This window comes from Balaenoptera physalus (assembly GCF_965194825.1).
Source record: "Balaenoptera physalus genome assembly, chromosome: 9".
Taxonomy (NCBI): domain Eukaryota; kingdom Metazoa; phylum Chordata; class Mammalia; order Artiodactyla; family Balaenopteridae; genus Balaenoptera; species Balaenoptera physalus.
In genome coordinates this window covers 38,725,679-38,740,528 of record NC_138888.1, presented here as the reverse complement: position 1 = coordinate 38,740,528, position 14,850 = coordinate 38,725,679, and the positions used below count along the sequence as shown (strand labels likewise).

The 14,850-nt window shown below is 34.2% G+C and overlaps 1 protein-coding gene across 14 annotated transcripts in view; it reads right to left on the bottom strand.

The window, feature by feature from the left end:
- The window catches only part of TRDN (triadin), a 376,317-nt gene that overhangs the window by 237,858 nt on the left and 123,609 nt on the right, over positions 1–14,850 (bottom strand). For 13 of the 14 annotated variants that reach the window (XR_014267283.1, XR_014267284.1, XM_082474630.1 and 10 more), the window contains 2 exons: positions 10,467–10,649; positions 4,164–4,223 (listed from right to left, as the gene is read on the bottom strand). Coding sequence is in view for 12 of the 14 variants with exons in the window: in XM_082474630.1 (XP_082330756.1) it covers positions 4,164–4,223; positions 10,467–10,649 (243 nt within the window). In the remaining 2 variants the exon portion in view is untranslated. The remainder of the gene's footprint in view (positions 1–4,163; positions 4,224–10,466; positions 10,650–14,850) is intronic. The other variant, XM_082474629.1, reaches the window with a different exon arrangement.

Genomic DNA, 14,850 nt, shown 5'->3' with positions numbered 1-14,850 from the left:
ACTTCATTCAACTGCAATTTAGTATGGGTTATCAGTGTATTATTGTTATTGTGTAATGTTTTCAGGATGGGTTGAAGCTTTCTCTTGGTACAAGGCTGATGCCTTCACAGTGGCAAAGAAACTATTAGAAAATGTGTTTCTCACTTGGGGTATACCTTTCACAGTCTCTGGTCATCAAGTGATTTGTCCACTTCACTGGGCAAATCATTTGAGCCTTAGTGAAAACCTTGTAAACTTCTTGGAATTATCACCATCCCTATCACCCTCAATCATCAAGCAAGGTTGACACAGCTAATGGAACAACTAGACTCAATCAGAGCATGAATAAATTACATAGGACTGAATGAGCTGACGAATATGATTATAATTTTTATGATTTTTTTGTCTAAAATGTTACTGTTTTTTAATCATTTGTCTTACAGATACAAAGAATTCTTAAATTTCGCTACCTATGACTTACAGCAATTTGGTAAATCATAAACAGAATTAAAACATTTATCTTTTTCTCCCTACCTCATCCCTCCAGAACTTGGGAACTCTTAGCATTTTAAGGATTTTTTTTTTAATGGCAGTATAGTTATTTGCATAACTTCAATAAGAATCTTTTCTCTTTCTAACAGGACAAAATTGAAAACATTGGTTATATTACCAGGGCTTTGATTGGAGTGTCATATTTGAGAGATACATACATAGACTCAGATATGACCAGCCCACTCTAAGGAGCTAAGATTTGCTTTAGGGAACCAGTAAAGCTCCTGGGAAACAGCCTGGTGCTTTACTTACAGGGTTGTCAACAGCCTCACCGGGTGAGTAAGGAAGGTCACTTCCTGGCAAGTGCAGGAATCTCAAGATATTTTGGGGACCTTGAGAAGAGAGGAGTTCACCCAAATCTATATTTGGTTTCAGGCGAAGGCTGATGACAATTTCCTGGCTTGACTATCCTGGCTTCAAGAGGCCTTTAAAAGTTCAATCTAGAGATTTCTCATGAAAAGTTCCAACAAAGCAGTTTAAAAGTCTATATGACCACTCACTATTCTTACTGTACTTATGTAAATAATCAGACCAAGTTTATTGAAACTAGACTTATTTGGCAAACAGATTAGTCTTAATTTGTCTATATTTGATAGATAGGAGGGTGATTTTTAGAGAGGAAAATTATGTTTCAGTGACACACTTTTATGGTTATTAGATTCTACTGCTGTCCATTGTCTTTTAAAGTTTTGTTTTCTACGTGTAAACTTGACTGCTCCTGAATTCTTCTAGTTTTCACCAATATTTGGCTACAATTCTCCAAACTAAGGTTTCCAATTTTTCTCCCACCCTTTTGATTCGGAATCACTGAGAACTAAAACTACCCTTTCTTCAAAGCCATGCAAAAAGTTGGACAACTTGATATAAACTTCAGAGAAATCACCATAACAGCTCATGCACTGACAATCTTCATGCCTGTTGCTATGGCCAATCAGAAAGATCACTAGACATATTCAAACTGCAAACCTGAAAAAAACTATCAGATTGTCACTGGCTGCCCCCACTCCATCTGAAGGTGCTTCAAGCTGGATGCCTAGAAACTTTCTCAACTGCTTGCATTCAGAAACTGGGCTGATAGTCTACTCCAATCACTATTACTTTTCTTTTGTTTCTATATACTTGTCTCTTATTAAATATCTGATTGCTTTCACAATAGGCCTAACTTTAGGAGCCTCATGATATGAGACACAACTGTTTAACTGAGATGACCTATTCTCAGGACCAAAAGACTGGTTCAATGAGATAGAGCAATCTACCAACTCAAATTCTGAACTGTGAACCTTCCTGGGGAAGTTCCAAAGGAGGGAACCCTGGGGGTTCAAAACAGACCTCTCCAAGATGTGCCACTTTGGCACATGGATTATTTTGAGCTAGGGCAACAGAGATCCTACAGGTTCAAGAGAAACTACTTCCCCTCCCTTAACTACCTACAAGGACTTAAACTGGGGATTTTTCCCAGAAAAAATAAGTTATTACCAGAACTTTATGTAAGTGGCCCCATCTGTATGGCAGGACAAACATCTAATTGACCGATATCTGCTCCTTTTAAAATTGTCCTGTGAATTACGCTCCTGCCTTTGAGAGCCTCGGGCCCCTATCTCATTTCTTAGTTCAGGATAGCAATGTATACCTCATTGTACCTTTCTGTCTCTGACCCTCTCGTGTAGGGTTCCTATGCTTATGAAATAATTTGATTTTCTCCTGTTAAGCTCTCTCATGTCAATTCAATGCTTATAGCAGCTAGAAGAACCTAGGAGGGTAAAGGAAAGTTTCCTTCCTCCCCAACAACAGCAAAATTCTCCTTAACTCATGCAGAGGTGGTTTTTCTGGTCCTTCTGACCTTAATCCATTGTTGAATTTTCAGAAAGAAACGAATGGCATTGTGACTCCAAAACTGTGAACATCCCTCACTGCCTGTGATAATGCACGGTTAATGCACTGTGCCCTGTGATTCTCTTAGAAATTGTATTGTATAATCAATTAGTAGCTACTATGAATAATTTAAGTGGAACAAAGACCACATTATTTTCTTCAGATGATGGAATTTAAAAACTCATGCTCATCAAGAACATAGATTCATCTTGTGTGTAAGTAAATAGTTAATTGATATCTTCAAGATTTGGTCTCTTAAAAAAGCAAAATATGTTTAGAGTATGAATTTCTTAAACCATCACAGCTGAACAAAATGGGCAACAACCTGCTACCTAAAACTGAGTTAATGGTATATAGAGATAGGGACTTGTCAATGTTGATACGTTAACTTTATGTGGGATGCTCGCCCAGACGGGCTGTGGTGAAATAAATGAATTAGAGAATAAAGCTATAATAGCACTTTGTTGTGCATCTATTAGATGCTTTATCAACAACTTTGTAAGTTCATTACTGTAATCCCAATGTACGAACGCTGAAGATCAGATGGAGTTCGATGATTTGCTGAAGGTCCAATGCTAGAAAGGGATGGGGTCAAGAATTATATCTGTATTTGTGTCCAAAGCCCTCTCTTTTCACTATATTAAACTACCTTCCTCAATGCTTCCATCTAATTTTATTATGATACTATACACATACGTTAACATTAATCATTTCTACCAAATAAGTAATTTTATTTTTCAGTGTTTTTCTCCTCATTTCAGTTTCTAACCCAATAAGAAGGTTAAAAAAGAAGGATAAGAAAATAAAAAAAGAAGTGGAGGAGGAGGAGGAGGAAAATTAACTTGAATAAGTTACTAAAATTAAGTTTTCCTGAGAGCCAAAGTTCTCACGATCTTCTAATTTTCCAGGACCTAGATGTGTCATATATATATTTTAGATATAACATGCCCGTACATTTTAGAACGATTTCCATAAAAATAGTTAAGAAAACAAAATATAGTTTGCTTTAAACAATCAGCTTCAATTATTCTAATGTAAATTAGTTCCTCCCTTAACAATACCATCTTCCTAGAAATGTTTCCCCAAACATGAACATAGACTATCAGTTTTTAAATCTGAAAAAGGAAGAGTACAAGCAATCAAATTAATTCTTATTTAAGATGTTAGTAAAGAATCCCCTGTTAAACTCTGGGCACCATTTAAAGACAGGAGAGATGATAAATTCCTTTAAGTAAAATACTTCCCCACTGTGTTGACTATTAACTCCAAGGTTGACTATCTCCATCAATAGCAGTTCTCTGGAGTGGTTAACCCAAGATCATATGCAAGTGAGAAAATCAAAAGAGATTAAATATTTGAAATATGATGGATTTTAATAGGAATTGTGTTCACTACCAAAAAAAGAAGAATGCTTTCATTGTCACATGTCTTTTAGTCTAAGTTTACCAAGAATAAAATAAGATGATTCACCTCTTCACTCTAAGATATTATTAAAGATATTAGCATTTTTTGTATATAAAGATATTAGCACTTTTTTGCTTTCAACCGAGTTCATTTGCAGCAGGCCATGCAGTCGTAGCAAGTAATATTAAAGGTCCTAATGCCAGTTATTACTTCTGGTTTTCATTGGTTTTATTCTAGATCTGCACATGCATTATGAAATGTTTTTTAAAAATGAGCATAACAGTTTAGTACACAAAAAACAGACAACCTTAGAAACAGACTATTAAAACAGACAAATACAAGGATTGTTTGAATACCTGGTTTTAAATCCCCATGGACAAATATGTCAATCATATATCGACAGAATGCATACTGATCTGACAAAAGTAGAAAGAAAAAAAAGCAGTGAAAAAAATGTCATTGACACCTTTCTTTTTTCCTAGGGAAAGATGGCTTAACAAAACAAACAAAGTAGCATAATTCTATTTTAATTACTACAATATTTTCTGTGAAGGAATAATTTGCACATATATGAACATGCAGGAAAAATAATAAACTTAAGTTTCCATTTATTCCATACAAAGAGAATAACCTTAAAAATTGAAACAGACTAGCTCAGAGTAATATTGTAGTGGTTGTTTTTAAAAATCAAAACCATTTTCATCAAATGTATTATTAGTCATCATATTTAAGCAATTTTTCTCATTGTCTGTATATATACTTCCAGCAATGAAACAGAAGTTTCACAAGAGGAAATTGTTTCCAACTTGGAAAGTTTTACCAAATATTCACTCCCAACCCTTCACCTCATTGTCTAAATGAAGCCACAGAATGTTTCTTGAAAAGGCAAGCAGGAGGGCTAACCCCTTTGCAACCTGTCAGGGGTCTTCTACGTGGAGATTCTCTTCAATTAGAAGAGGAAATCCAGAAGAACAGACTTAACAGCACTAAGTAACATCATTCTTAAGGTAACTGATTGGGTAATCTTTATTGGAAGATCATCTTATGATCTTGATTAGTATATGGTCCATGGAAAAAGTAAAAAAAAAAAGAGAAACAGCATAGGATTTGAGCTTTTGAGGCAGACTTTGTCAAAAATGATTTCGGGAGTTCGTTTTTTCATTTCCTTCTAAATTAAAGACATTGCACTGAACTTTAAATTTTCATATAACTTTAGATTCTGCTGAGGTCATTACAATCCAAATTTCAGTTGAATCATTCTATAAGCTTTTACCGTATCTTCTTTAAAGCTTGCATCTTATTATTATTATTTTTTTTATATAAAGCCTGCATCTTATTAATTCAATAAATCCAAAGGCAGCTTTAGGATCAAGAGAGTTTATTGAATTTATACAACATGACATACCCTTAAGTGCTTTAAATTATGTATATCAAACCTATGAAATAACGAAACCTGTTACTATATAAATACACACACAAGGATTTTTGTAAACTTCATTGTTTTTAGAGTATTTACAGTACTTTTAGAGTAATCCATTTTATTATGAGACTCCACCTTTGAAAAAAATGTACTTATTGCAGAAGATGTAAAAATATAATTCTTTTCATTAGTACCTAAATGAGTAGGCCAAAACGCATAAAGTTTCAAAAATTTGCATGGATTTTGATTGTTGAATTGGGTCACACTTTCCCACGTGCGAGGTGTGGAGTGGGAGGGAGTTAGCTCTCAGGTCAGTCCAAGAATTTATTTGCTCCTCAATGTACTGGCAGTAATAACAGGGGTTTCTGATCCCAGGACCTGGGAATCCTATGATACAGGAGAGAAGATTAAGGTAGAGAGTATTTTCTCTTTTCTTGGCATAACCCTTTTCCTTAGCAAAACTGTGGAATGAGCCATTTGACTCTAAGATGAAAAACTGCATTTCCCTTAAATGGCAAACTTGAGGTGGGGCAAGGAGGACTTCCTAAAATCAGCAGGCTTTCCCCTTTGTTTCAGTAGTTAATGTGACTGATCATTTTAGATGTGCCCTTCCTACAACTCTAGAAGTAGTTCTCAAAGGGCAATTTAAATATCAAAAAGATGAGGAATTTGTTAAAATGCAGATTTTTTTGGCCTAGTCATGCAAAAAAAACCCTTACAATTCGATAGGTCTGGACCCTAGGAATATGCATTTTTGACTAACTCCCCAGAGGAATCAGATTAGACCACACTTTCAGAATCACTGATCTAAAATTGCTCAAAATTTCTTTTCTCACAACGTTTCTAGTGGTACCATAGCCTTCAGCAACAGCAATGGAGAAAGTATGTACCTTAGAAGTTTAGAATGCAGGGACTTCTTGAAATTTGAAGGGTTTGGACTATCCCCCAAAATGAAATATTGTGCTCTGCCCCAAGTTGTGATAGAATGTTTATATACATAACATGTGGAATAGTTTATTGAATTAATTAAAATCTTCATGCTTCAGAGATTCTTCTTTAACTGAATGCTAAGAGTGTAATGACGCTATTACCAAATTATTACCAAAGTAAAATGCTTATATTTCTTATACCAATATTTTCTGGATCCAAAGTCATTTGTTTAATTAATGCACCAGTAGTCCTACAAGTTTCAAATTTAAAAAAGAAAATCTCTGATGAACTCAAAGAAGGTTAATAATTTTAATCTAGAAAATTGAGTTACACCACGTAGGAGGTTTCTTTTATATTTAAATAATGCTGTGAAGTTGCATTCTAATGGCACCAACATATCAATAGGAAGATAGAGAGTATTTTTACAATATTTAAAGTTAAGAATTTTCTTTTTTTCTTTTTTTTTCCTTTGGGCTGCACCACAGGCATGCAGGATCTTAATTCCCCCACCAGGGATAGTACCCGTGCCTCTTGCAGTAGAAGCATGGAGTCCTAACCACTGGACCACCAGGGAATTCCCAAAGTTAAGAATTTTTAAATATTTTAAACTAGGATGCCCATTTCCACCTGTCTTGTGTGTTGACCTTAACAATGTGTAAGAACTCTAGGCAGGTATGTGTTGCGCAGTCCCCAGTGTGTCTGCTACACCTGTCTAAGGATAAAGCAAAACCAAGTCTTCCTGATTTTGGAAAATTCATTTTAAAGAAATGCTTCTTTAAATCCAACTCAAATATTCAAACAGGACATTTTTTTCCTAAAGAAAATCTGAACTGTTCTATCATTCTTTCATTGTTATGTGACAATAATTCACATAAGGTAATTTCATATCTCGTCACCACTTCTTAGTACTTCTTTCCCGAATGAACATCTTTCTAGGAATGCCACATGCTGTCCATGTCTCCCCTTCCTGATCCTCGGGGAGCAGTGATGGATGTCATTCAGCTGCTGCCTTATTGGTATTCCCTGTGGAGTAGCAGCTGAGAGAAAATGCATTCAGGGTGTAGAATGTTAACAGAAAATAAATTTTAAAAAACCTCTAATGAGAATGGGGCATATGTGGTCTGGTGCTCTATAGCAGATTCACATTAGCTACAATTTCTCCGCTTGCCACAAATAGTTGTTAAAAAAAATAAGAAGGAAGAAAAGAAAGAATGAGCATAGCAGCGGGGAGGTTTGAATTTTTCCTTCCCCACAAATTTGCCATAGACCACCAGAAAATCAGAGAGCCATGCTTGATCGTGCTGACCCTTCTTACCCTACTTTAAACGGATTAAGAATGGTCCATAAAAACCAGATTATGTAATATATAAGAGTGTGTTTAAGTTTACAGTAGGCACGTACATATATATGAACCTTATTCCTGATGCTTTAGTAGAAATAGTGTTTCTATATACAATGTTAAAAATAACCATATATGAATGTATATGCATGTATACTATATAATAAAATAATTGCCAATAAGTGTATTGCTGCATGTAAAAATCTGTGTCCAGTGAATAAAAGACCTATAGAAGCTATTTATTCAAGAAGAACTATTAGGAATCTATAGGAAAAGAATGTCAAATTCATTAGGTCTAACTTATTACGTCTAACTTAACAAATTCATTAGGTCTAAGCAAATAAATAATCCCTTGCCTAAAGGAGAACCAACTCAACAATTTTACTAAATCATCAATACAAGAGTCTCAAAATCAAAGTCACCTCACAAGTAGATTATTTAGAAAGCACTATGTCTTTATCATGTTTGAGTTAAAACTATAATGCGGGGCTTCCCTGGTGGCGCAGTGGTTGAGAATCTGCCTGCCAATGCAGGGGACACGGGTTCGAGCCCTGGTCTGGGAAGATCCCACATGCCGCGGAGCAACTGGGCCCGTGAGCCACAATTGCTGAGCCTGCGCGTCTGGAGCCTGTGCTCCGCAACAGGAGAGGCTGCGATAGTGAGAGTCCCGTGCACTGCGATGAAGAGTGGCCCCCGCTCGCCGCAACTAGAGAAAGCCCTCGCACAGAAACGAAGACCCAACACAGCCAAAATTAAATAAAAAAAAAAAAAAAACTATAATGCGATTAGGTTTTTTATAAACAAATGCTGTTAAATCATAGCTTAAATTTTTTTAAATGACATATTTATGTGTCTGATCAGCTATTTGAGGTAACATTTTCATTATTTACCTAATAATACATTTATCTAATTGATGGTAGCTCTTCTCAATAGAGAGCCTTAATTTAGCAAATGCATTTGTTTAGCTGATAAAATCACATTTGTGCTTTTATTTAACTCTAAGTGATATCTGAATGTCTTTTAACAGATAAATAGCTCTTGATATGAAAACAGTAGATTGAAAATAGAAAGGTAATATAACATTATCGTCAATACTGATTACTGATAGGAATAAAATATAGTATATGTGACCCAGAAAATACATATTATTTGGAAATATTTTAGTGACGTGTCTTCATCAATAAAATATGGCCCCCAAATAACTAAGATACTAAAAATGAACATCCAAAAGTGTATTCATAGTCCTAGTTGCTAGATAAGTATTTTGGTACTCCCATATATAACTGGAATGAATTTTTACATACTGTATTTATGGACAAAAAATAAAAATATGCTTGGTACGTTTAGTCTGGTTTCATGTGATTATTTTCTTTTTTTGTGTGATTATTTTCTTTTTTAAAAGGCAATCTAAAATGCGAAGTATTTTAGGATCTTGATAATAATTTTAAATAAGCATATCAGTGAATCAGAAGATTAATTTTCCTGTCTTCTATCACAATAAAATAGTCCATTCAAAATATTTTCTCTTTATTTACTATATTTTTCCTACCCAAATTATTGTATAAATAACATACAGCTTTGTTAGAGATGATAATTAATATTTTTAATTGATTCAAGGCAATATAATCATCTTTAAAATTGAAGAAAGGTTTTTGGGCTCCAAAGATTTAATTCCACTCATATGCTTTAAATATCAGTATTACTTTGAAATAAAAGAAAATTACTTAAATTAAAAATTTTGTGGACTACTTAAAAAAAAAAATCTCTTCCTTTCTTCTTTCCATCCTTCTTTTCCTTTTTAAAATACACTTTCAAAAAATACACCTTTTCCCTCATATAAATAAATGTTTCCAAATATTACTTGTGAATTCAGGGGAAAAAGTGATTCAAAGATAATATACAAGAGTGGATTGCAAAGACAAATACCATATAATTTCACCTGTATGTAGAATCTTAAACAAAAAGAGTATAGATCGCAAATTTCATATTTTGTTTGTACCTTATAGTGGGGAAAATTATCAGTGTCACTGTCCAAATAGCTTACTCAGTAACAATATTTTTAACTTCTTTAATGCAAATCTTATGGAAACAATTCCTTAATTTTAGCCCTCAAATAAAATTATTAAAACTCTCAGAATAAGGACAAATTTTATTTTGCAACACCCCTAAAAAACATTTATAGGAATAGTCTATACAGAGCAGATCCCACATGCTGTGTGGGGAAGCTCAGGACTGTGTAGCAACTTGGAGCCAGGAGTGGATTTAGGGAAGGAAAGATTCAACAAGGGCCGGAGGTGTGTGACAATACAGCCCTCAGCTGACCTCTTAAAACTCCACCCTTTTATGCTTACAAGCACCTTTCTTTAAAGAATATCAGGTTTACATTCCACCTCCATGTAAATGCTCTATTTCTGTGAAGTACGTATGTTAAGTTTGACATCACTCTTATCGAAAAGCAGCACAATATGTAAGATACAGAGCTTTCTAAGGTGATAAATTTAGTCATCGGACAAACTGGATTTAATAATTCAATGTATATTCTAAATTATATGCTCTTGCAGAGCTACAGGAATGTATGGACACTTTTTATGATACTTATTCTATATGATTTGAACATACACCCCTTAATAAACTCCTTGAGAATTGTCAGTTTCCTGGATTGCTGTTCTTCAAAGAGTACACAAAGGACAAAGTGTACGTGTCCTTTAAATAACTTCAGATACTAACTCAAATCCTCTTTTAAAAATGCTTCAAAATGCATCTTTAGATATGTGAACACAGTTTAGTATTTCTATAAATAAATTTTAATTCCCAAATTATTGTATTTCCTTTCAGGTATATTCACTTATACAAGTCTTTTACTCCCATTTAAAGTCTGATCTTGGTCTTTTTTCAGTTTTTAATTTCACTGCATCTGCTTCTTGCCCAATACTCTCCTAGAACCTCTGGCCACCTCCTCTGAATGTTTACCTTTCTGTTCATGCTTGGACACCACTGCAGCGTCTTTCTTGTCCTTCTCTTTGGGTTTAGGTGATGTTTTCTGTGCTTCTTTTACTTTTGCAGCTGTTTGCTTCACCTTCTCCTGTTTTGCACCTTTCACTTCCTTTTTAATCTTTTCTTCAGTCTTTTCTTTAGTCTTAGGTTTCTTCTCTTCTGTATGGAGTTAAAGAAAAGTTGAATTATATATATATATATATTTAACCAATGCAGCATTTCATCTTTCATTGGTTGTTAAGAACACTTTTAAAAGAAAGAACAGAAAAACAAAAAAATTGTGTCACTGACATAAATACTTGTGACTATCATTTGATTTTTATATAGTTTATGAAGTGGCATGTTAGAGTACTAAAAAAATGTAACTAACTTGAAAGTTGGACTCTTTCTTAATTTGTACATGAAAACATTAGTTTTTAGGTAGTCAGGAACTAAGTATATCAACAAGGAAGCATTTAGATTCTGGAGGGAAGTATATATATAGACATGTTCAGTGAAAAGCCATGTCCATACCAAAGAGCCCAATAAGAGACCTTTTAAAACGATATGATCATTTTTGTCCACAACTGAAATATCTTAAAAGTCATTCAAGAAACTGAATTGTCAACACAATATTTTTTAAAGGTAACTATTATGAAGGCAAATGTAAAATTATTTGCACTGGTAATGACTAATAGAAACAAAACAATGAAATCCATTAAGGGATAACTCAGACATTCAGTCTCTAATGATTTGACTTTAAAGAGATGGAAAGAGAGCAAAATTAAGATGTTGGCTCCTGCTTATCTTAATTCAAAAATAATAATTCAGGTGACTTTTAAAGCCCTTAAATATATCCTAGAAAACAGAAAGTGCTATAAATTAGCATATATGTGAATATATATGAATTGATACATATACATATATTCTATACATTCATATTCTTATTCTGATATTATTACATGTATTGGGGGGAAGGGAACTGGGAATGTGAACTAATCAGTCTGCGAATCTTTCAATTATTTTAAAAAAGCAATAATAATATGGTACACATTCGTGGAAAGTGTTTATAATAGAGGTTGCATATTGGACATTATTCTATGGGATCACACATAATCACTAGACTTCATAGTAAGTCTACTATAGTGTTGGACCCTCTAACGTCATTTGCCCATATAATGGGTAGCCGTTATTGTCACTCATGTTGAAGAATTTGAAGAAAATATTATAATCAAGTCTCTTGACTTTAGTACACTAAGCTAGGATTTGAGACTAAGACAAGATAATATTATGAAGTCCTGCAAAGAGAAGAATGAAAATGCTAATGCTTGATGCTTGTGAAACCACAATATCACCTGTGGTACTGCATTTAACTGAATGGACTAACACCTCCCAAAGCACTGTTAAACTTTGCAGGGAAATCTTGATGCTGTGTTAGGGGTAGGGAATATTTCTATCAAAATAAATTGGGAAACACTTAAGCTAAACTGATTTCTTTACTATGGAATTTCTCAAAGCTAAAGTGCATTAAGAATCTTCAAGGAGGGAGATTATGCTACCCACTGTTTCCCAAAGTTACTGACCATAAAACTCTCGTAGAAGAATCACCCAATTACTCCACAAATTTCCAACATCTTTGCGGCTTCTGTGACTACAATCAACTGGGGATCTTCTTCTACTCCCTTTAAACCTTTTCTAAGTTTCCTTTACTGCTTTCTGCTCCTTCCTACAGCAGACACATACATTTCTATGACTGAAACCATCAGCTTTGTGCAAATGACTTTAAATCAACATCATTCCAGGACCCCATACCAAAATATTTATTCACTTCTGCTTGGAGAGAAAGTTCCTCTGAGATGGCCAATAGCACCTCAGAGTCATACGATCCACATATGTTCACCTAACAAACCCCTCCAGAGAGCCTAGCATGACCTAGGCTCAGAGCCTGCTGCCAGTGCTCTGAAGATTGGCGGGACCGTATTCCTATCTGAGGAGAGTTGACTAAAGCCTGTGATACCCAATTTTAAAAAAATGAAAACAAAACAAAACCACAAAACCCTGTGATACCTGGTTTCATCATTTCTCCTCTCATAGCATCTTTCCAAAAGTTTCTTCCTCCAATAGACTACTTTGTTTTTTTAAAAATATCTCATGTATTTTCCACATGTCAAATATTACCAAGCTATATTGTCTATGTTTTTCATATTTTACACACATATTAAATCCCTTTGTGCTCAATTCATATGCAGCAAATGACTCTGCCATTGGAATTAATCATTTCTTCACCCAAGATTAAATTTGTCTCAACTTTTTTTTAGGTACACGTTATTCCCTACTATTTATCTTGTATTACAGATGGCTGTTCACATATCTGTCTTCCCTACCAGACTGAGAGCAACTTGAGGATAGGAACTATATTATTCATTTTTGTAGCAACATAATGTCTAGCACAGACATTATGTTTTTCAGAGACATTTGAAAAAGAAAAAGACATTTCTTTTTTCAGAGAAAACAAAGAATAAATGTTTATGAATGAACAATTTTGATCAAGAAGAGAAAACAGTAAATGTTTCACTATATCCAGATCATGTGTACAACATACTGGCATATAGATTACATATGTAAATATGTGTTTAGAAATGGGCTTGAAACAACCTGGAAAATTTGCCAACTGTTTTTTTGCTTATACTATTTATGTATGAAATTATTATTTTGGTTACCCTAAATGGCACCTACCCACTTCTTGTAGGTAGCAGTTGATTTAACCTTAGCTTTGTACTATGAAATTAAAGATATGTGAAATTAAGATCTACTTTTAGTGCCATTATAATTTATAAGTGAGAAAAGGTAATTTTCTTAAACACAAGACTACATCTAAAACAAATTCATTTTTATCAGTGGTTTTAAGTATAAAAATCACAAAATCTTCTCTATCTATTTTAGACATTTTTAGTGATCTTCATCGTTGAAACAGATAATGTTGCCTCACATTAAAAACAAAAATGGGTGAGAACTCAACAATGATGTGGATATAATGTGGAAAATACCATAAAATTAAAGCAACACTCAACTTATATTTATTTTTATCAAACTGGGTAGGTGTTCTTAAATTTTGTGCCAAATACTTTTCCTGATTTTTCTCAAAAAGAATTTAAGTGACATTTGCACTTAGGAGTTCATTTAGGAACAAAAAAGCAAAAAAGAATTGTCATGTTCAAATCACCCAGCTCAGTTTAGGAAGACACTTAATTTATGACTTTTATCAAATGGAAAACAAATGGTCTAACCAAAAGAATGACATCAGCATATTTGATCCAATTTTGGAATTAGTAATACCTGTTAGCATCTGAACCAGAATCAAAATGTCTTAAAGTAGGGAAACCGCATTACCCAATAAACATACTAACATACTATACATTTTTGGAGTTAGGAAATAACCCATTTCAACTCTCATTCATTAAGGAACTACCAATTGCTTAACTTTCTCTCTCTCTCTCTCTCTCTCTCTCTCCCTCTCTCACTTATATTCTTATTAAAGTATTTGTGATTTTCGGCAGGCCGGACTGACTCATGATGGCCCTTAACGATTCCCACCTTCTGGTATTCATACCCTTGTATAATCCTCTCCCCTTGAATATGGGCTGGCTTATGAATTTGCTGCTAACCCACAGTATGTGGCTTCCATGATTACTTTACATAAGATTGTTATTTCTGTCTTGCTAGCTAATTTGCTCTCTTGCTAGCTGATTCGCTCTTGCTGGGTTTGATGAAGCCAGCAGTATTGGTGAGACTCACGTGGCAAGAAATGAGGATGGCCTCCTGCCAAAAGCCAGGAAGAACTGAAACTCTCATGCAACAGGCCTTGAGGAACTGCATCTTGCCAACAGTCATTTAAATGAACTTGGAAATAGTTCTTCCCCAGCTGAGACTTCAGATGGGACTGCAGCCCTGTCTAACACATCGATCTCAGTTTTGTGAGACATTGTAAAGCAGAAGACTGAGCTGAGCCATGTCCAGATTCTTGGCCCACAGAAACTGTGAGATAATATATGTGTGTTGATTTCAGCCACTAAATTTGTGGTAATTTTTTACACATCAAGAAATAACTAATACGGTATTAAATATATATTTGTTGAAGGAATAATGGATGCTTGAAGGACTTTATTTAATTATCTTTGGAAAGAATACTTGATTTATACTCACTTGGGGTTTTGTCTTAGTTTAATTACATACTAGCTTTATAATCTGGACAAATTGTTTTCTCTCCCCAGAAGTAAATTTCTTCATCTGTTAAGTTAGGTAATTAATTGGGATAATCTCTAACATCCCTACTAGCTTTAAGTTTCAATTCATCCATCTTAACTTCAATAAAATGATGTTT